General features: G+C 39.1%; 1 protein-coding gene across 2 annotated transcripts in view; it reads right to left on the bottom strand.

Annotated features, from left to right (window-relative positions):
* The window catches only part of ASZ1 (ankyrin repeat, SAM and basic leucine zipper domain containing 1), a 35,800-nt gene extending 12,631 nt beyond the window's left edge, over positions 1–23,169 (bottom strand). The window contains exons 1-9 of one of the 2 annotated variants that reach the window (XM_030257344.4): positions 22,918–23,169; positions 21,218–21,311; positions 16,295–16,417; positions 13,472–13,583; positions 6,294–6,405; positions 5,939–6,073; positions 3,458–3,570; positions 570–645; positions 155–211 (exon numbers count right to left, since the gene is read on the bottom strand). In XM_030257344.4, the coding sequence (XP_030113204.1) occupies positions 155–211; positions 570–645; positions 3,458–3,570; positions 5,939–6,073; positions 6,294–6,405; positions 13,472–13,583; positions 16,295–16,417; positions 21,218–21,311; positions 22,918–23,022 (927 nt within the window). In that variant the 5' untranslated portion in view covers positions 23,023–23,169. Of the gene's footprint in view, positions 1–154; positions 212–569; positions 646–3,457; positions 3,571–5,938; positions 6,074–6,293; positions 6,406–13,471; positions 13,584–16,294; positions 16,418–21,217; positions 21,315–22,917 lie in introns of both variants that reach the window. The other variant, XM_002192880.6, reaches the window with a different exon arrangement.
* Positions 23,170–23,787: the final 618 nt, after the last annotated feature.

Raw genomic sequence — 23,787 nt, 5'->3', positions numbered from 1 at the left:
AAGCCTGTCTATATTCATATTAAAATTCAAGCAGTTGCAGAAGATGCTGAAAGAATTCTTGGAAGGTTGGACATTTATAATGAGAAGATAAGACATAAAAAAGCATTCTAAAAAGAGGACAAAATAAAATTAGATTCTAAAGTAGTAAACTGACCTGTATTAAGTCATCTTTTTGCATGGTCAGAAGTTGTCTTAAAGCAATATCGTGTTCCTGTATAAAACAAAGGGGTTTCTGCCATCAAAAAGAATCTCAGAATAAAACAGTTTCAACTTGATTTTCTTCCATTATACTTCTGTTTCCAGGAACAAAACCAGCTACCAATCATCATTATTGAAGCAATGAAAGATCCGTCTAGTTTAGAACCATCAAATGTTGTGACTAATCAACACATAATCAAGAAATCCAGTTTAGTTCACTGCAGTTTAACTTCTCATTTTATATAAAAAAAAATGTTTAACAAATTTATTTTAATTAATATATTAATGGTAATATAACTTTTTTTAAATGCAGTAGGTGCATTTTGCTTTCACAGATTACTTCACAGGTAGCAAATACACCACAAAATTACCTGCAATAATCCTCTAATGTGTTCTAGACCAAGACCATGTAAAAACACTTCCATGTCATGAAAAGTTGAATAGGAACTGTAAAGATAATTAATGAGATTGACATTAGAAACAGTGGGTAAAAAAAGAGAGAAAAAAAAAAAAAAAAGACATCCATAACAAAATGTTACAGAAAAGCTCCCCAGACATAGCACTGGGGAGGAACCTGAAGTTTGCACACACCTGCTGATGACAGAAGTACCTTATACAACTTAATCAATCAAAAAAATTTGAGATGTCTTTTCTGTCTAATAAGTTGAATTGGGCCCAAAGGGGATGACTTTTGTACATAAAGGTAATTTTAAGTCACAAAACATTCCATATGAATGTTAAATTTGGGTCACAAAACCTGAAAAATGTGGAAGTGGGGTAAGGAAGGTAACTATCTATTCTTATCAGATAATATTCATATTAATTTCATTTAATGCACAACTGGTACCCATTCCAGTTAAGCCAAAAAAGTTAAGTTACCAAGAAAACAGGGCTGTCTGTAATTAAAAATGGTGGAAATTACTCCATCAAGAAACTTGCCAGAAGACAACTGTTCAGAAGGTAGACTGAGGGAGTAGTTAACACTGAACTGTAGGTTCAGAGTTTAACATTTATAAACTAATATAAACTATCAATTTTGATTGATACTCTAGCAAGGGATATAAAAGTATAAGACGAAAAATAACTAAACAGCTTTCAACAATCAGATGAACTGTAATCTAAAGAATTAAACAGAGCAAATCCTACAAAATCCTGAAAGGACTACTGCATTTGCTACAATGAATCTTTTGCCAAAATCCTGAGTTATGAAATACTTTGCTCTGTCTTACTGTAGGGCCTGAAATGAAGGTCAGCCTCTTCTTCCCCTCAAAGTCTGAAGGAGCATCTTGAGTGCTATCACATGGCATGTGCCAGGCAGCCAGGAACTTGGGCCAAGCCAGCATGGGTTTAGGAGAGATGTGTCCTGCTAGACCAACATGACAAGGTGACCCACCTAGCAGATGAGGGAAAGGTTGTGGATGTTGCCTATCTGGACTTCAGTAAAGCTTCCAATACTGCCTTCCACAGCATTCTCCTGGAGAAGCTGGCAGCCCACTGGGTTAAAAACTGGCTGCATGCCCAGGCTCAGAGAGTGGCGGCAAATGGAGTTAGATCCATTGGTGGCCAGTCACTGGTGGTATTCCCCAGGACTGTTGGGGCCAGTCCTGTTTAACAGTTTATTAATGATCAGGATGAGGGGATCAAGGGTATCTTGAGTAAGTTCATACATGACACCAAGCAGGGTAAGAATGTTGGTCTGATGGAGGGTTACAAGGCTCTGCAGAGGGATCTGGACAGGCTGGATCAATGGGCAAAGACCAACTGTATCATGTTCAATAAGGCAAAGTGTTGCGTGTTGCCCTTTGGTCTTAACAATCCCATGGAATGCAACAGGCTGGGGGAAGAGAGTCTGGAAGGCAAGCCAATAACATCCTGGCTTGGATCAGAAATTGTGTGGTCAGCACGACTAGGGAAGAGATTGTACCCCTACATCCTGCACTGGTGAGGCCACACCTCAAGTTCTGTATCCAGTTCTGGGCGTCTCACTACAAGAAAGACATTGAGGGGCTGGAGCATGTCCAGAGAAGGGCAACGGAGTTGGTGAAGGGTCTAGAGAGTGAGTTGTATGAGGAGTGGCTGATGGGATCCTTTAGCATGGGGAAAAGGAGGCTCAGGGGAGACTCTATAGCTGCCTGAAAGGAGGCTGTAGCCAGGTGGGGGTTGGCCTCTTCTCCCAGGCAACTAGCAACAAAATGAGAGCTGACACAGGGGAGGTCCAGGCAGGACATCAGGAGGAATTTCTTCACTGAAAGAGTGGTGAAGCATTGGAACAGACTGCCCACGGAGGTGGCTGAGTCACCATCCCTAGAAGAGTTTAAGAAATGACTGGACATGGTGCTTAGTATTAAGGTTTAGTTGTCATGGTAGTGTTCGGTCAAGGGTAGGCCTGTATGGAGGTGTTTTCCAACCTAAATGATTTTAGGAGTCTAAAAACAGAATTTGGTGAGGCTTTGCCTGAAGTACTCTGTCTGAGACTACCTCACTGTGAACTGCTACCCTGTGAACTGCCAGCAGCCCATCAGCCTAATGCTACAAAACTAGAGCATTCCAAATTCAGCAGGACTGGCTGAGCAGGGGCAATCTGACCAATCAGAACAGACTATGGGCACTGCAAGCTGTCTTTTTAAGACCATGCAGCTCAAGCTGAAGGATGCAAGCAGATAGTTTGCTGAGGACTTCTTAGCCAAGTTCTTGTACAAAATCATATCAGAAATCTCTGAAGTTGCTGAAACAGGTGCTGATTTCAGGCATAGGGCACCTTCAAGCCTCAGGGGAACACTCTGCCAGAACTTCCAGAGCTTAACTAGTGTTCATACTTAATGCTGACTCTCCAATTGATTCAAGAAAAAAATAGAAGGGTATAGCTCTTCTTGGCAGCAATGAAACTGAACATAGGCATTCAGTGAAAGCATCAAAAATTTAACATCAAATGAAGATAAGTACAAAATAAGAAGTATGCAACAGGGGAACATACAAATTTAACAGAGTGAAAATGGACTGAAGTGACATTGGACCCTGGCACTCCTACACTTTACGCTAAATGAGAGGAAAGAAAAATCCAGAGCATGCTCTTTGTTTATATTGCCAAGGAACTTTGCAATCTTGAAAAATTGATAGTACATTAATATACTTACTGTAGACTCTTGGCAGCACTCCAAGAAAGACACATTATTTATCAGAACAACTTAATCATTGATATGAACAAATACAATCTCTTAAGAATGTTTATAAGCTAAAATTACACTACAACTGTATTTACCCAACACTCTGGTCAGAGACAGCTGTCAGAAATTTGCAGATAGCCTCTTGCTCAACTGTTTTCTGGTATCTCCCTTGCAAGTGATTTGCAGCCAATGAGAGCAAACTAAATATCTGGAACAGCCAAAATGAATTAATTATTATTACAACTCAAAATGTATAAAAAATACATGGGAGTAAGATTACAATCAATTACTACTTACAGGGAATATGGAACATCTGCCACTACTCTAAAGCATACATCTATAATGAGAAGTTAAGACTAAACAAAGAGTTTACCAAGAGCGTTTCCGAATCAACCAAATTCCAGCACAATGATGAACATGGAGCACAGTGGTGTCTATCATATGGTCTACATCTTTTTCTGCCACTACAGAAAAAGCCAAACACCAACATAGTATTTTTTGGGGTTTGGTAGACAAGAATCCTACATACTCAATACAGTAAGTTCTCTAAAGAACAAAAGGCATATGGCTTTTTTAACACCTCCACTTCCATTGCATATATAAACATAAGATTTATCAATTTACAACTGACAATGTAAGTTAACTATATCTGACAGACAGGGGTTCTTTTAACTGATTAAAGAAGAAGCCTTCTGGTAGGCATCACCACCCAGCAGCGATGGATTGCAGACATTGAACTGCCTCTGTGTGGGTTTTGAGATAGTTACAAGAAAATTCAGCAAAATAAGTAGAACCTCAATTAAGCTAAAAGAATGGTGAAACCACTTACTTGGAATTTAAAACTGGACTGGCCAGTTTTATACACATATACAAGCATATGAGTTGATCCTAGCTGGAAAATAAGTCCCTACTGAGGCTAGCAGGATGGGGGAGAATGAGAAGGGTAAAAGTGAGAAAACTTTTCATGGGCTGAGATAGTACAATTTGATATATGAAGGGGAACAAAAACAAACCCAAAAGCTAAGTGATGCAAAAGCAGGCACTTACCACCTCCCACCAGCAGACCAATGCCCAGCCACTCTCCAATTTTATTGCTGAGCATGATGTTATAGGGCATGAAATTTCCCTTGTGTCAGCTTGAGTGAGCAGCCTAGGGCTGTGCTCCCTCCCAGCCTCTTGCTCACTCTCAGCCTACTCGCTAGAGATGGGGAGCAGAGTGAGAAACAAAGGTGGCCTTGATTCTGCACAAACATGGCTAAGCAACAGCTAAAACACTGGTGTGTTATCAGCCCTGTTTTGGTCACGATCATAAAACACAGCACCATACAGGCTGGTTGGAAGAAAAATAACTCCCAATCAAAACCAGAATAGTACAGTAGAAAAATATTTTCCCTCCCAGAAACAGTTTCTGCAGATCTGTATGACAGCCCCTTGTGCTGTCAACAGCCTGAAAGCAGACCCTGAAGCTGGAAGAAGCTCATGACCATTAAATATCTCAATACCATCTGCAAGACTTTGCACCAATTGTGTGAAAGTTAGCACTTCAGGTCAAGAGGCAAGAGTCATCTCTCAAGTGTGACAAGACTGTGTTCCCTCCATGTCAGAGAAAGTCACGTTATAAGATTATATGTTTGCAACCTGCTGAACAAGTTGTTTATCAAAGGCAGAAGGCATTTGTAACCCTTCTTAGTAACCTGAGCTAGCAGATCACTGAGCCTCAGACACAGATCTTGCTAACTTCCACTGACAGCTCTGTGCATAGTTATCATTTTTGCTCCTGCCAAGCCCTTGAGTCTGGCAGGGAAAAAAAAAAAAAGAGGTAAGAAGCTGTAAATTACAATTCATAAGAGTGAATTATACATATTGGAAAAGACAGTGTAAAAAGCCTCTTTTGTACATAATTGTAAAAAGGCTTTTTGTATATCATTGGTAAGAGCAACTCAAAACCAAAATACACAGGAATATGGTCTGCCTGATCCACCATGTATCATCTGGTAACGGCAGTAAACATTTATTTTAGGAGAATACATGTTGTCTTCAGTAGCTTTCTATATTGGTAATTAGCAGCAGCTCTTTCCATGATCTGATAGCCAATTTACATTACTTTACACCTTCCTCCAGAGAATTGACTTTGAAAACATCCAGTAACAACTTTTTTTTTTGGCTTTAGCCTTTTCACTTCCAAACTCCATGAGAAGCTATACTCTACAAATCAGTTTGATATTTGCATTCTCTCACATACTTTGGCAGATAGGTTAAAACACATTTTCTACTTCTTGTATCAACACTGCAAACATTAATAATCCCTTGTTTTGCATTATACATCTAAAGTCAATGATTCTGAAAGAATAAAGAAAAAAGATTCCCAAAACACTACAATATACCTTTACAGTACCGTGAAAAGCTGTGACAGAACAGAAAATAGTCTGTTATAAATATAAATATAACAGCGCTAGTATTCAACTAGCTGCTATTACATAGTTATTAAAGTAATATTTCCACAGAAAATTATACAATTAATGAACACACTTTTGACACAAAACATAGAATTTGCATTTTTAAGAGAAATTAAATACCTCTAAATGTTTATTGATTTTTGCTAGCTCTGCTGCTGTTTTTTCATCATTGGTCTGTAGATTTTTGTCAGCTCCCAGCTCAAGTAACTTCAAAATTACACTTTTATGTCCATGCTGTGCCGCCCATATTAATGCCTGCAAAGTACAATTTTGTTTCACCAAGTTTTCATATGAAGCAAAACCCAACATTTTCAATCAATAAAGCATGGCCCAATATGGAGACAGGCAATTAATGCAAGAGGATCTCAAAGTAGTGTTAAAGCAGACAAGACAGCTGTACTTCAAAACAAGATAGCAGGTACTCACTTTTTAAATTTTTTATCATTAAATACAACACACAAAATAAATCACTTACGGTATAGCCATTTTCATCTTGGGCATTTATGTGTGACCCATGAGCAACAAGAAAGGCAACAACACGAGAATAGCCTTTTCTAGCTGCGTACATCAGTGCAGTCATTTGTTTCCTGAAAGAAAAGGTGCCAGGTGAAATCAAGTATGTCAAAATGCAAAAAGAAAAAAAACAGGGTGGCACACTTCTATTTTAATTTTTAAAAAAATTATTTTTAAAATATGCAGCCTAAGTGATGTGTGCTACATGCAGAATAATTTCAATCCAAAGTTTGGAAAAAATATGCAGTTTCATTGAGGGCAAGATGTAAATCACAATTACTTAAGAGAAAGAATATTAAAAACAATAACTATGTTTACAAATGCAAAATCCTCTCTAGTGGAATCAATCTAATCAAAATATCTTTAAGACCCTGCAGGAGGGGACCTTATGTGTGCGTGTGACGGTTGCTTTTTTGCAGGAGTTTTTTAAAGCTCTCTAGCAAGGCTTCTTGGGTCTCTTCCCAGTGTGGTATTTGCATTGCTGCCTGATTGATCTTTGCTCAGGTAATGGCCATTATATTGTTTGTTTTTTTCCCCCTTGACTCAGAGAAGCTGCAGGAGCAATCTGTGAGCTACCTTGAGGATGAATTCTGCAGATGCCTCTCTAAAAAACCAGGTGGGCACCGTGCTGGCAGAAGTGGAGAAGAGCCACCCTGCTCCAGCCCAGGACACTGTGAACTGCATTGAGCTGGGGAGAGGATGCACTGAGTGGCTCCAGCCCAGCTGTTTCACCTGCTGTGCCCACTCAGCAGTGCTTTGCCATGGGGAAGCTCTGTCTGCTGCTGGAACAGCTCTGTGAGGCTCCTGCCTTCCAGGGAGGGCTCTCACACAATCTTGTCACTTTTCTACAAAGGCCTGAAGTTATCTGGCCGGGCTCATTTCAGGAATGCATAGTTTCCACCATTTTGGGTCTCTCTTTGTTGCAGTGGGGTATGAGATCTAGCAGTTCTTTACTTTTTTCCCCTGTGCCTTTGGCATTCAGTTTGTTAATAAACCACTGTTTTTCCTCTTTCATCTATTATTATTCATCTCTTATTGATGGAAAGGGATTGTTGGAAAACTTAAACAAGATGACTCATTCCAAAGTGCTCTCCTTCTAAGTGTCTCAAACCAAGACATGATTTTATGCTTCTAGAGATGCTTACCAGATGAAGCCACTATGAAATATTGTTCAAAAGCTTCTGTTTGCAAAGTATCTTTCCAGATGCCTGACAAATTCTTTTGTGGAATAAGATTGCAGAATTTAGAAAAAAAAAACCAAAAAACAACGCAGTATTGGAGGAGGAAGATTGTAGAGTTTCTGGCTGCTACTAAAAAATAAGATTTAAGCTAAAATATTTTATTACTGCTGTTCAATTAAAATCTATTGTATTTTAAAAAGCAATAGTTTTAAATTAAAAGTATTATGTATTGCTTGTAATGTATAGCTCCATGTCAAAAACCTGCTTGCTAAAGATTATTCTATTTTGCTAGGATATACCTGATGGGAGGACTGTTCTTCCCAATACTGGGTTCCTTAATAATAAGGTCATCGACCACTCGAGGGATCCCCAAATTCATATGTCTTAAAGCAACTGCCTTAAAATTTCTGCCTCCTTCCAGAGAGTATTGCTAGAAATAAGACTTTGCACATCTTTCTTTTCATACAAGGATTATGCAAACACAGTTAAAATTGTACTGAATGAAATCCAGTAACATTACCAATTTGAAACAACCTTATACCAGGGGAAAAAGGTCAATCACACAGAGATAAGCAACACGAAAGGTAACCAGACCTTCAAGACATACAGTCAACAACATAAAGGAACTTGATAATGAAGGAAAAAGACTTGTATCAGTCCAGAACTTATTTCATCAACACTGCAAAAGCAGAAGTTCTGACTGTGAGGAGACATTTCACCTTGGAGCACAGCCAATCAGTGGAACTGGTTGCTCAGAGAAGTTTCTTAGTCTCCATCTTTAGTGGATTTCAAGACCAGATGGCAACCTAGTCCAATTTTACATCAGATATAGCTTTAAAGATGTTGGACTAGAAACCTCCTGAAATCCCTTCTGACATGAATTACCCTGTGAACCTATGGAGACTACTATAAAAATAGAGAAAGACTATAATCTCCATCTTCAACTTAATAACTGATATCCATATATCTCACTATCTCTATAGGTATCTATAGAGCTGTCTGTACAGACACATATAGAGAAATCTGTATTTTAAAGAATGAGCAGAAGTTGATGATAATCTAATAATTTGTAGCAACAAAATGCAAACTTGTTTGCCCAACATGGACACTCACTCCTACGCTTCTTTCTTTTTGGGTAGGTAGCCTGTGACTAACTTTCCATGCCATCACCTTTGAAGTATTTACCATTTATATGTGACTGCAAAACCAGTCCAATCACACCTGATTTCATTTTCATTTCTCCTGCTCTCAACCTTTTTTCTTTTAATTTTCATACCACTTCACAACTATCTTCTGCTTTTTCACTACTTCACAACTATCTTCTGCTTTTTCAAAGGAAAAATACTAAACAAAAGCCCCAAAGCTACAGTATAGTCTTTTCCCCAAAGAATTCTATATAGTTACAGCTGTATCGTACTGCAGCTACGATACCTGAAATTAGCCCAACAATTCAATGACACTAAAGCTACTAAAAGAACAGCTCCATTTACAAGTAAAACTCTATAAATACAACATTTAAAAATTCCATCAACATGATTGTGCAATTAGTACTGCAAGCATTCCATTTTAATGTTTGAGTTTTAATTCAAAGGCTACAAGCTGTTTCAGGATAGAAACACATGCATTGTTGCACAAAATTTCACCTCTACGTGCAAGGGGATGCTCTGAGCCACTCTATGAAAGCTACATCCATTTAAATGTACAGCCACAGGAGGGAGACAAGAGCATTGGATAAAACAAACCTTGTTTTCCTAACCCTGCAATGAACCCCCACAACAGCAAGCTTTAACATGGCAAATCCACCGTTTCCTGCTTAAGTTGAAGAGAAACTAAATGTATTGGTACATCTTAGTGCAATCTAAAAATGTTCATAGAGAGTGTAGTGATAATCATCTAGACAGATCTTAAGAATCCTTTCATAATTTTGAGGAACTGCTGTGTTTCAGCAGTCTGGTTTGCAGGTGACCTTCTTGTCCAAACACCCGTTAAGTCCTTTTGTATGGTACAATCTGCCGCATGACATTTTTCCATATTGTATATGATACTCAAGTCATAGTCAGTATATAAATAAAATCTTAAAAAGCATATAAGCAATTTATTAAACATCTAACTATGTTTGCTTCCAGTATTGCATCACCTATACAAAAGCCAGGTCTCATGGAAATGAGAGATTTTTGTTTATTTGTTTTTATCTTTAGAGTCACAGAAAATTCTGAGGTGGAAGGAACCCACAAGGCCCACAAGGCTTCGAGTCCAACTCCAGGCCCCAGACATGACAACCCCAAGAATCATACCACATGGTTGAGAGCATTGTCCAAATGCTTCTTGAGCTCTGTCAAACTTGGTGCTATGACCGTTCTCCTAGGAGTCGATTCCCATGCCCAACTACCCTCTGGCAGAAGAACCTTTTCCTAATATCCAATGTAAACGTCCTCTAATACAGTTTCGCGCTCCAAGTCTCCCTGCTTTTATATTAAGACTGGAGAAAAAGACAAAAATGGAAACTTTTTTAGTTTTTAGGGTCATCCCAAACTTTGTATGTGACATGTACACATAGGTACAACCAGAAGTTCTTACAGGCTCACTTTACCTTGTGGAAAAAATGGGGCAAAATTTATATCACAAGACAACAAGCTGACTAGAACAGACCTACCACCCTGAAGCCACCTTTCCTGGATAATCAAGAGCTATGACAGAATTGGTGATAAAGTTTTATCTCCTAGATTGCAAGCATCTGACTCAAAAATGTATTGAAAAGCTGCCACTAAATGATCTGTGGTGCAGAATTCACTGCACTTGACAAGCAAACATGCTTGCGTTTCGGATCACGATCTCAAGCAAGACAAAACTTCACCTTCCTGGAAAGTTTAAAAGGAAAGAGATGTCTCCTATTTACACACAGGTTTCTTTCCACTGGGGAGAGATCTATTAAAAACTCAGTATTTCAAGTTGATGGTCTTGACAAGTTGTAAATAAAGTCTCATAACTGGATACATGCTTATTAACTAGACCAGTGTACCAGTAATACTAGAACAAATATTGCAGGTAGAAAACAATTTAGCCCAAAGTTTACTCTCTCTCTTTTCTTATTGAGATCCCAAAGCAAGGAAATTATGCTGCAAGACACTATTTTAGTCTATTGATCTGTAAACTGAACAATTCTTCAGATAAACAGGAAGCATCTTCAGAAGGTTTTGGAGCCAGTTTCCCCACTCCACTTCTGTATGTTAAGCCTGGAACTGAGAAATTAATTGGCAACTGTGTGTTCACAGCAACAGAAGGTAATCTATTTGCCCATTTTCTGGCTTAGTGGGATTTAGTGATGAAGTGGGAAATCCTATATAACAAGTAATATTGGAAGAACACACTTTAGTATAACTTTAGGAAAGCACTGCAGGTTAAAAAGGGTTTTTAAAAACACTACTTAAAGATTTCCAGGCCTTACAAAGGGATAAAGTATATAATTTACATTCTGGAGCAAGAGTAAGGTGAATGACATGAGATAAGCAAAACAAATTTCTCAAGGTAGCACTCACTTAAATGAAGCATTCAGGCTATAGTAGCTCTACAATGGCTATTCAGAGCAGGTTTTACAATGCCTTCTCGTTTCATTCACCTAGCCATTACTCTGCTTGTTTGACTTTCAAAACCCTTAGCTAGCACTTATGCTTTGATACACTACATTCTCATCAACAAAACTGTTTTTACAGCCACCAGTACTCAGTTTCCAATTTTGATTTAACAAAAATAGCCTAAGTTATGCTACTGAATACTTTCTGCTCAGAACCATATTCCCTTGCACAGAACCCATCTACCTATCCGTTCCTAAACTCATCTTCTTTTTTTGCATTTCAAAAATCAAATTTCCTTCCCCCAGTCCTTCCCCACTCCACACACACTTGATAAATTAGACCCACTCCCTCCAAGTTTCTGTATATCACCTCCAGATGACATGAAATAAAAGAGCCTGCTGAGTGCCCTGATGGAGCAACAAAGGGTAAACAATAAACCCTGCTTACATGAAGGTTAAGTATTCTGCTTTGCATTCACACACATTCCAGTAGCTGGTGGACAAAAGAGAAGCTTCCTAGAATCATTCTAGTTCTTACATGCTGAGAAAACCAAGTAATGAGAATCTTAGTTCTTCACCTGCGGTAAACTGATCACATAGGAAGTAACTTCACAATAATCTCAACTCACTGACAATTCTTCATCACTCCCACAGAACATCCTGCTTGCTGTAATGAAACAGGTGGAATGGGACTGCAGTGCCACAGAGAGGGGCTGTTTGATCCCTTATCGTCACATAAGACAGTTTATTGTTTTATTCTCATTTCTGAACACAGAGCAAGAAGTCCATGAGAAACAGCAGCTGTTGTTTGAGCAGGCCCAATGATAGAGTGGCATGCACATATGTCAAATACTGGAAAGGCATAAAGGCAGCTCAAAGGTTTGAGACGACAAGGTCTGGATTTTTCAAGCCTCTGCTGTTATTTAGCACAAATATGACATTTCTGATTGTCACTTAATTTATCTTTTCATTTGAGAAAGATTACTGCTGCAAAAGTGAAAAAGCCACAACCATATTTGCTGGATGCATGAATAGGTCATGTTAGCACAAGGTCTAAGGACACAAAGAGATAGTAAATAAATATTTGTATATAAAGATCAACCATGCAAAACATATCCTAAGTTTATAAATAAAATTTAAAAACTAGAATTCCTACCTCTTGTGTCAGCTTTCACACTCTTTTCCCCTAAAGTTTAGGCAAAGGCCTGTCCAAATGCAAACCTGCAGCTCTGCACTCTTGCTTTCATTTCCAACACCCAAGACACAAAGTTAATAATGCAAAGACTTCCCCTATCTTTAAAGCAGGATGTTTATTCTAACACCCAGCTATCTGACAACAACATTATGTAATTATTTCAGAATCAACATTATGTAATTATTTCAGAGTATGTAGCTTTCTCTTCTCTCATGAACAATTTCTAGTCTCTCTGATAAGAATAAAAGAATGGCATTTAAATTTGGTGCCAGACAACAGCTGCACTTCAGCAGAACTCTGTTTCCTCCTTATCTATCAGTACTACGCTCATAGCAAGGTTCAGGGCCTCGAGTAATTGAATTCTACTACGGAAAACCAAAGGCCTTCAATTCTATTGTTTTTAGAGAGCTACTCTCAGTCTATATATCCCAGGTAATGTGATGAAAGAGGTGTGCTATAAAAAATGTTATTAGATGAAAACCCAGTTGACTTAAGCAGTATTTTTTTATTAGAGGCATGACAGTTTATCCTGGGGTCAGTCCAGAATTTCTTTTTGTTGAAAAATGAAGCATTTCATCAGACTGTAAAGCTACAGACATCTCACAATGCATTTGCTTCAAACTGCTGAGATACAAAGTTGTAAGTGAAAGACACTATTACTTGTTTCTAAAAAGAGTTTAACCTCTTTAATCCAAATTATTCCATATTGCAGTAGAATAAACATATTTTACTTGCAGAATTTTGTTTTCCAGAGGAAACGCTCTGTGAAAAGAATATAGCCAGATATCCACAAAAAAGTTCAAAAGTAGGATATGAACTTAAATAAAGAATGAATTGATTTTACTTCCATCCCTATGCAGAAGAAGCAATATGATTTAGGAAAGGCAGAGGACATATTTCTTGCCCTTATACTTCAGTCAAGTGAATAATTAAGATTAATTTTTATTCTGTTCAGCTGAAGAATATATTTATAATCTGATAAAGCTGATCACAGTCTTATTTATTCAGATTAACAATTGTACTAACAGGTATAAGTTTCTGGGTACTAATCCTGTCTTATACAAACAGCAGTGAAATTACAAGAAGTACATACACTTCCTCTTAACCATCAACAACAGCTATGTCTATAAACACATCTCTGTATAATAATATTAAATTCTGTACTGAATTCACAGGTGTGGGGTTTTCAATACCTGCAAGCAAGGTTAGGGTCAGCATTCCTTGATAAAAGCAGCTCGACAGTGTTCAAGATGTTCTCCTCTGAAGCTTGTGCAGTACACGCTGCCATCAACACGGTGTAATTATCTGTTTGGAAATTAGCAGTTAGGGAATTACATATGTAAATGTAAATACCATGCTAATCCAGAAGCTCCTTTAAAAGTCTTTATTTGCTACTGAACTACTACTGAGATTTTGATACTCTACGATATTTGGAAAAGGCTAACAATCTTGACTTCCTGTCTGTGAAAATCACTAGAATCATCAGGTAAGAAAAAGGCACCTGAGGAGATACTCAGAAACATGAGAGTGAATCACAGTAGTAAAGCATCTATTCCTACTGAAGTTTAAAATAGCTTGAAAGTACCCCAAAGCTACAACAGGAGCTTAACTATAGGTACTTATTTCTAAAAACACATTCCCCACCACTAGATTCACTCCCTGTTCCTCCCCTCCAGTAAACGGAAGTAACAGCTGCAATGGACAGAAAAAGGTACATGAAATGCATTATAAACACATAGTGACACCAATCTGGGGGAGAACAGAAGCCCATACAAAAGACACTGAAAGCAAAAGGGCTTCATGATAGGTCTTAAGGAGGAAGAATTAAATTTATTAACTTACTATGGTCCAGTGGTGGCAGGAGAAGTGCTATAAGTATTGGTTTAGATATGGATTTAAAGAGCATCTACATGGTCCATACGAATAACAGCATATTTACTTCTCCAGCTCTGAAATTAGCTGGGTGCTACATACCACCTTGGCTCACAAATCAAAACTGCACAACTGCTGTTTGCACACAGAACACAGGAGACCTCCTTTCCCATGATTACCATGGTTTCCATCTGGGAAATACAGCGCCTTAGCTGGCCCCAGTGTCATTTAGAAGATTGCCATTTGACTAACTGCCCATTTTGTTTATTGCACAAACTTGTTCACAAGTTCCAACATGCCTTCGTCAATTTAAGAAGTACAATTATTAGCTGCACCTACTTCATATCCTATCAAGTGTTACAATATATTTCCTATTTTTTTTGTAGAAATTTTAAGCTGATTATCAACTGCAACATGAATGGAACAATGGCAGAACTTTAAATAAGGCACTGTTAGTCTGGGAATGATATTTGGGAGGAACCTGCAGTTGTATTTGTATTCACTATCTCAGGCAGTGTTAGGGTGGGAAAATAATTTCTTTTAGCCTACCTATACCTCATACATGTGAGTAAGAGACAAAAGGAAAGAAACACCTTGGAATTCCTAGATTTCTCTTTTACAGAGAATAAGTGGTAAAAGACTGCAAAAAAATATAAGTTTATGTTCAGACTAAATGAAAACTCCAGCAGTTCTGGTGAAATTATTCCTCAAGGATGCAACATTTTGAACTCATCACACAGTGAATAATATAAATGGTCATGCTGACTACCAAAAATGGTAAAATTAAGTAACTAGTTAAAAAGAATGACTGAAGAATGACTCAAGGTGATTAATAGTAAGCTGTTTATTAGGATTATAAGCATTCAAGGGTTATTATTAGAGGACCATAAGTATGGTTGCCTGCTGACGAAAAAAATAGCAGGAGGGATGGTGAGATTTAGTACCCTTAGGATAGCACAGCTTTACTGAACATACGTGGCTTGACCCAAATCAATGACTTACAAGACTGCTCCTGGCTGTACAGTACTTTGCTGCCCATATGTCCTAGTTACAGTTTCCCTACATAGCCTAACAGGGAAACAAGCCAAGAAACCTGATCCTAGTGAGGTGCCACTTTGGGCAAAGATAGTTGACCACACAAATGAAAAAATGCAATGTATTTGGTTACCTGGTCAGCCTAAACTATGACCCATAGCAGTTTCTGCCCCATTTATCGTTTTCTACATAAGGAACAGGTATGAACTGTAGGCAGATGCAGATGTTCTCTGAAACTAGCTACAAGGACAGTGATTAGAAGAATCATGATTGCTTTTGGTGTAGGCAATCTACTCTAATCTCATACTCTGATCAACTGCTAAGAGGTTAGAAAAAAATTTCAGAGCCAGATTTGTACCATCTGCATTTCAGTCTACTACTACTGCAACTACTGGCAAGTAACTGGAGAGTATGAGTACTGCTCTTTGGCAGTACTATGGGATAAATATTCCAGTGTAATGGAAGAGATTAAAAATAACCACAATTTAGGTAGACAAAGAGTTATTATTAGGTCAATAAAATTTACAGAGGAACTGATACTACTTAGAAGGTAAAGGTGCAGAAAAAGGTGATCTAGCAACACACTGAATAACAGTTTTCTTAATAGAAAATTTTCATTCTAGTTTTAGAGAAGTCTACATTAGTTTCCCATGAACTGGAAAGCTATTCATGTTGTTTGAGATGTTATCTGGTTTCTGCACGTACATAGTTCATAACAGGATCAAACACAGTAAGTTTTACCTGTACAACTTTATACTGCAATTTTTGAGCAAGTACTTCCAAACACTTTTTTAAAAAGAAGTGTTTGGAAGTACTTTTTTACTTTTTTTCTTTAAAAAGTACTCGGGATTTCAGAAGTGCGGGGGAAAGTGGAATTGAGAGAGAAAGAACAAGAAAATGCATCAACTAATTCCAGATAAATTCCAAGAACACAATTTTTACTTTGAAACTACTACTTTTCCTTCAAAACTCTGAAAGGTAGAGTGGGTCTCAGTTCCACTATGAACTTCTGATTTTTTTTTCCCCTAGACATGTAAACAAAAGAATAAGGATTAGGACAATGTCTGGTACTGAGCATTACCAGCCAGTATTTTTCATTCCCATCTTACCTATTTCAAAACACGCATTAGCACCTCTGTCCAGAAGAAGACGTACTACTGCAAAGTTAGCCACACTGGCAGCACACATCAGGGGAGTCCATCCAAACTGAAAGCTAGTTTCTATGCTGATACCTGTCAAAATTAAAGAAATTACAATCATGAAACTGCATCACTACAAACATGCTTTTTATTAAACTTACTCTCAATATGTATCATTACAAAGATTACACCCTGTTTGCATTTAGTACAAGGGAGATAAATCTCTTACGGCATTTTTTAAATACATCTTTATTTAGAACATCAGAAAACTTTTAAAACAGACAACAACGTAGCCCAGTTCTCAATTGAAGGAGTTAAGAACCACAAAAAGACTATATTAAAACCCCCAAATATTTAGCTGCAAAAGTGATTTCATATAAGCACACAGATTCTGTTTTCTCTACTTCTGTGCAATAGCTTTCTTCAATCAAAATGTAAAAATTTGACTCTCGCCAAGCCAGGAAGACTGCTGTGGAAGCAAACTGCTTGTCAGGCAATTAGGATCACAACATCTAGGGTTTCCTGCTTCACAGCAAGACAGTTAGCTAGCAGATTTGTGTTTGGTACTAACAAAATATTATGTCAATAAAAAGAGAAAATAGGAGACTATGCAAGGTTCAAACAGAATCACCAGAATTGTTTGTTACTATTCATAATAGCAAGAATGGCTAAAATGGCTGGAAGCATGCCTGTCAGACAGCCCAGCCCTCCCAAGTGCACTGAGAATCAAGTACCAGACTAAGATACTCATCTGACAACTTTCTATTAAATATTTGCATGCATTTTTCAATCTTTCAACAAATATTACCTCCTCTAGAAAAGTTTCCATCATCAGGTTCCATATTAGTCCTACAGTGACCATGGATAATCAAAAATACTTCTTTAGGAAAAAACACTCCAAAACTCCCCCCAAAACTATCCTAAGAAATTTGTAACAGTTAAGCTACATACATACTTTTTCATGCAAAATGTGTACTTTCTTTGTCTTGGTAGTACGTAAAAGATGTGTTCAGTGTAGCAATATAAAGTCATAAAAGCTGAGGGGCTAAGAGCTCACTGATCTTGGATTGATTCTTTAATTTCTTAAGATCACTGGAATTGCAGAATCAATAAATAGGTAACAATTCAATGAAAGCCATGTGTTGAAGCATTCTAACACCTGCAAGTCACAGAATTTGCAATCAAGTCTCCTTAGCAATGTACACATACTAGCTGCAGTTAATGTTACAGCACACTGACCTATGTGCAGTGTACAAAATTTTTCATTGAAGCCCACAGAAGTTCTACAAGGGAAGCCAGCAAATGTCCTTTAGCAGTCATATCAGAACTTCCTTGTAAGTCATTTCAAGATTTTAGCAAGTCAGATATTCAACAGCCCACTGAAGTAATACCAGTAGTAAAAAAATACCCAAAAACTGTCAGCCTGTCATCTTTTAAGTCTCTTTACCTCATGAGAAGAAAAGCAGTTCCATCTAGAACTTTTTACTTTAATACATATCAGAACAACAGTAACGAACAACCTACTTGGCAGTTATATATAGAGACTTATTAAAACACTTGAGAAGGCATTTTCCTCAATGCTTTCTTTCCATGGATAGCAGTCAGTATCTGCCACGATGCTGGCGCTTTTTCCAAGTTCTAGAAGTAGAATGGTCTATTTGGCACTATGTTCTTTGTCCTACATAGTCTCATACCATCCTGGTAGTGATTGTCTTGAAGTACCACTCAGTGGTACTGATGGTCCCAATGCAAACAAGCTGTAATCCCAGAGGAAGACAAAGAAAGGACAAGTGAAACAGGAACAGTCATGTGGCTTCTTGGCTGCTTCATTATAGGTAGGAGTTGTTGACTGAACCAGAAATGTCTCACCTTTGATGACTACTCAAACAGGTTACTACTCTCATTACATGAGCTGTTATTGAAGTAAGCGGTTTTAGTTCAGCATTTAAAATGACCCTTAAGATTTTCTCAAGAGAACAGTGAAGCCCAGAAAAAAAAAACATTTTAGTGAAAAATCAGACCAGATGCAACAGCCAGAGAGAAGTGAGGCTGCTGCACTCCAGAACCACAGGTCCAACCCAAATCATTGCTGAGGGTGTATTCCCAGCAGGCACACACACACCCCCACCACTGGTCAGTGATCAACACAGACAAGCAGAGCACTCTTATGGACACAGCAGCACGGGTATCAGCGTGTCATCCATCCCCCTCCAACTGCTGGCATCACAGACACATGGCATTATTTGGACTCCCCCACCTGCCATTATCAGTGTTCCTCTGTAGGTATGGGCAGAGGAGCTTTTCTTACATGGCCCCACAAATTACAGCTAGGAGACAAACTAGATGCAACATTCTTCTTTACAATCTGAGTTACAGATAAGTATTCCCTGTTTAAGCAGTGAAGACGATAAAGACATTCTGGCCACAGACAAACTCTACAGCAGAAACCATGTGAAGAATATGAATAATAGTGAAGCAAAAGAACAGCAAAGTAAGAATTTTTTTTTTGTGACTATTACTGTTTCTCCTCTACCCCTTTCAGATACTTTCTCAACTGTGGCTAATAATAGCTATAGTAGAAAAGCTGTTTTTTATAGAGAAAAATTTATCTCTGCTAAATAATTCCATGTTTGACACCAAAAATACGAGGTCTTGACTTTCATTCAGTTAAAGAACAGCTCTCAGTGTTGGAATCCATTCACATTCAGATACCAGTTACCTATGGGGAGGTTCTAAAATGCTTGATTCCCTAAGACTTTTCTCTAGCAGAAGTACTGATTTAAATCTGTCTGCACTTAGGTCTGCTCTGACCTTAAAACTGAGTCATATTAGAGCTGCTGATGTCTCCCTCTGCTGGGCCAGCTATGGTGGTCACCTGACTCAGGGTTCAGAGTCCTAAATTAGATGAAAAATTAGGCACCCTCCCATTCCTGTTGTTTACTACTACTTATAATTCCCTGAACTGGTTCACAAAAGATGAAATAAGCTCTAGCACTCATTCAAAGACATAAGTGGAACAAACTGCTGAAGGAAAATGGAGGATTTGACTTTAGTCAATATTTTTAATCTGCCTAAACTGTCATGAAGTCATAACTTCTAATTCTATTTTAGGAAATGGAACACATTAATTACATGGTGTGAAGTATTTTACTCCTAAGCAAACCAAAATGTCCAAATCATCTTTGAAGGTGCTACTTGCTTGCATTACTTCAGAAACTTTTTCCTAAGTTGCCATTTAACAGAAGTGGTAAGGAAAAACATTGTGCTTGTCCATCTCCTAAAGAAGCTCTGTAAAACTGCTTCAGCATCAAAAATACTAAGGCAACACCTAACCAAGCCAGAAGACAACACCATCTCACTCTACCTGAAGGAATAGCCTCAAGTCTTACTAGGAAATCCACTTCCACCAAAAACCTTGAGCTTGGCTGACTGCTGGTAGTGAGCCTCCTACAAGCTCTTCTTTAGTAAAGGTACTTCTGGAGGCAAATATTTAATCTGAGCACAGATCCCCCGAAGGACAATGTTACTCTTCTTCAGGAAGACCACCATAATAGGCACTGTGTTCTACTGCTTTGCATAACAGAACTGGATGCATCAGAATGTACTGTTGGACCCATTTTAAGGAAATCATATATTCTTTTATAATACTGCCTTGTTTGTTTCAGGAGACAGGAAACTAGACTATAAGAATCCTCAGCCTCAACCTATGCTCCTAGTGATCTTCCAACAGCACAGAACTGTGTAGCAGGCATCAGCACAGAAAGTGAACAATTGCTGTTTGACTGCAATACACCAATTTAAAATGGATGGTGTAGCAAAACAAATAAGCAATCTGAGGCACAGACATCACTGAAACTCTACTCATAAATAAGAATATATTTTCTCAAAGCAAGACAGAAGAATTTCATGCTTGTACTGCACTTCTTGTGTTTCAGTCGTGCAGTAGTTTTGTTTAATTTAAAAAGAAAACCATTCCCCCATTGTGGTGAGAAACAGTTGGCTTCTAAACGGGCAAATAATGTCATTGTTTCAAAACTCAGAAAAGCCCATTGCTAACCAAGAAATTACTTTCTTCCCTAAGACATATTTTCCTCAGAGAACAAGCTCTTGGTTACTATATTCTCCTTGCTTGCTGAAGCAGAACTTCCTGACAATTATCACTAGGCAGGTCAACTCAGCTATGCAGTTTCTGATTGCCCTGGATGCTTGAATAAGTGATCCAATCTTCCTAACACTGATTAACAAACACATTAAAGACAAATACTAAGTAACAGAACAGGGAAAAAGGCTTTCAGTGTTACTTTTTAGTGACAAATGCCACAAAAAAACCTGTTAGACCTTTCAGAATCACAAAATCTTTGTTCAGCTGACGTTGCCAGGACAGCAGTATTACACAGGGCACATACCAGAGACTTACCACTGCTGTGAAGGGAAGGAAAAAAAAAAAAAAGAGGAAAAGGAATTTCCAAACTGGGGGAACATGAAAATAAAAACAGCTAGCCTCCTCTTCTTTACAACTTCAACACCAAAGACCACCCACTGAATTCTCCCCCTCAATTAAAATCACCTCTCAGTGTTTGCAATTACTATTTACATGCATGCTAAAGATGCATCTGAAAACAAAGAAATACCTTATTTCATAGTTCAAACATACTTTTCTCAATTTTCAGGGCTCCTAACTGACAGAAGAAACATAAATTAGAAGGAACGTGCTGGAATACTGAATCTGAGTCACTGAAAAAGTAATTTAATCTTTCAAAATAACATGTTGAGTGCATGTAGGAACATATGAATGTTTCCAGTAAAGGATATATGGTCTTATTTTAAACGAGAACTGTAATTTTTGCCGAGTCCAATAAAAAATATTTAACTGTGTAACTGACTTTTCCTCACCCGAGTTTAAGAGTTCTTCAATTAACGACACATCACCACGAAACAGAGCCTTCTTTAATGCCTCATGCTTGTCCATCTGCAACATTTGATCCAACTGCTAGATAAACAAAGAAAAATTAAGTCAAAATCTGGAGACCGCTTCAAGGCAAGAACAATATAGTTTGGTTTCAGTATAAAAGCACTAATAATCTCTGAAAGGACATAGCATAGAAGAAGAGGGGAAAAAGCAACATAAAACTTTTACTCTTCTATCTCCATAGATCTGTTCAGGGTCTACTATAAAGCCTAAGTTTTAAAATAAATTTTTCTGAGAGGTTGCATTCTCTGAAAATGGAAATATTTTCATTTTCAACAAACCTGCTATCCTTCCATGCTGCTCTCAACTTTACTTACCATAATTAGATTTCAATTAAGATCCTTTTTCATCTTATGACACTAGAAAAACTTTGCAATGCATGCATATACCTTTTTTTTTGTTTTTTGTACATTTCATATATTGTAAAGTACAACATTTAAAAACACAACTATCAGATATGAAAGTCTGAGCTTGAGTCAAGGGACCTCAGTGACTGTCTGGCCTAAGAGCACAAGTCTACTGCTGTGAAGGCTACAGCTCCTCTGTCATCCTAATTCTGTGGTGACAGAGGCATTTGTAGTGCTGCATCATAAACGTTCTGGCTGAAAAAAGCACTGACCAAAAGACTGGTTTATGCATCAGACATCTGCCTAATTTAAGTTGTTTTCAAAAGCATCATAGATTTGTTCTCTATTAAAGCTGCAGATGCAGCTGATGATTGCTGCTGGAGCTATATCAAGTGTACAGAATATTTACATACACTGGTAAGCAGAGGACTGATTATTCGCTAGTTTCCTTAGAGACAGAAGTGGGTTTGAAATGAAGTTGTCTTTTACTTTGTCATAAGTTTTTAACTCACAGTTTATAACTTGAAATATACACATTTCACAGCACATTGTAGCGCATCTTTATGATAACTTTTGTAAAGAATAACAAAAGTGTCTAGAGAACCACAGGTGAGAAACAATCAATTGAACAATTTAGCCCTTTTTTTTATTCTAATCAGACAACAATTTTCAAACAACACATATCTTTGGATAGGAACATTTATCTAAAGGTCAAGGCCTCTTAAACACTGGCTATAACCTTTAGCCTAAGACTTCAAGAATTCAGTTACACTTCCATTTTTCAATTCTGGTCATGAGACATACCCACACTTAAAAACCCCCACAGATGGTGAGAGTTTGTCTCCTCTACCTCACACTGATGGATACTTCACACCTGTTAGATGCAATAAAACCACTGAAATCTTTAAGTTAGCCAGAAACAGTCTCAAAAGATATAAAATAGCTTTACAGGGCCCCCCGGTCACTTTCAAATTTACTCTCAGGCTAAAATATGAGTAGGGCTAGGGTCTGCTACTTAAGGGCAGAAAGAGCTTTTAAATAAACATTAAGGGTTTTGGGAGTAAGATAGACCCCTACAGCTCAGGTTTCATTTACTGGGTTGAGGGCACACTAGCATTACCCTGGTAGGAAATAGCCTGAGAGGAAGCACCAGCCGCGGCCTCCCCTGGGACCCACCGCACTCCCCTCCCCTCACGCTTCCAGCGGAGGCCGCCCCCCAGCCCGAGACCGCCCGGCCACGGCTGGCGAGCCCCGGGTGCAGGGAGGCCCAGCCCCACCTGCGGCTCCTGCCGCACGACGCCAATGTCCCAGTCGCCGTCATCGCTGTCGCTGTCCTCGTCGCCGCCCGCCACGACGCGGAAGGAGCACATCACGGCGGCCATGCCGGCCCTTCCCGCGCGCGCCTCGCCTCAGCGCAGGCGGGGCACGCGGGGCACGGGGCCCAGGCGGCCGCTCTCCCGCGCTCCGCCCGGCCCCGCCCCGGGCGGGCGGGAGCGCCGCGGGCGGAGCCGTGCCCGGGCCGGGGCGGGAGCCGTGCCCGGGGGCGGGAAGGGCAGCGCCGCTCCGCCCTGGACAGCGCCGCTCCGCGCCGGGCGCGGTGTGGGGTACGGGAGTCGGTGACAGCGGTGCTGTAAGCACGTGGGGCTGTGACACGGCCCACTCGTGGCTCCGCTGCTTTGTGGGTGCTGGGAGACGCAGCAAAGCCGTGTGTGAGGTTGTGTGTTTAAGTCTGTGGCTGGTCTGTATGTGTGGATTCAAGGTAAAAGACAGGGGTTCCTCTCTTTGGTTGCGGACGTCACTAGCATGCTCCTTCCGCGCCGCCTCAGCCAGCAGCAGCTGTGGCGCCGCTGCTGTGTGCAGCCGCAGTGTCGCACAGCCCGAGCCTGCGGTGGGGACACCCGTGTGGGAACGCTGACAGCAGCTGCGCGTAATGAGCCAGACTTTGGACCTCCAGCCTGGCTATATAAGGCATTGCTTTAAATTTCAGAGCTGTGTTAGAGTTCTTTCTAATGACCGATAACAATGTCTCATCCATCACCAAAAGTTCGTCGAAAGTCTGAAGAAGAAATGAGGAATGACGTTCTCCATTTCATGCACAGGCATCATTGCTCCTTGAGCTCATCTCAAGACTTTGCCCCAGATTGAAA

This window comes from Taeniopygia guttata, chromosome 1A, assembly GCF_048771995.1.
Source record: "Taeniopygia guttata chromosome 1A, bTaeGut7.mat, whole genome shotgun sequence".
Taxonomy (NCBI): domain Eukaryota; kingdom Metazoa; phylum Chordata; class Aves; order Passeriformes; family Estrildidae; genus Taeniopygia; species Taeniopygia guttata.
This window is presented reverse-complemented; position numbering and strand designations above follow the sequence as displayed.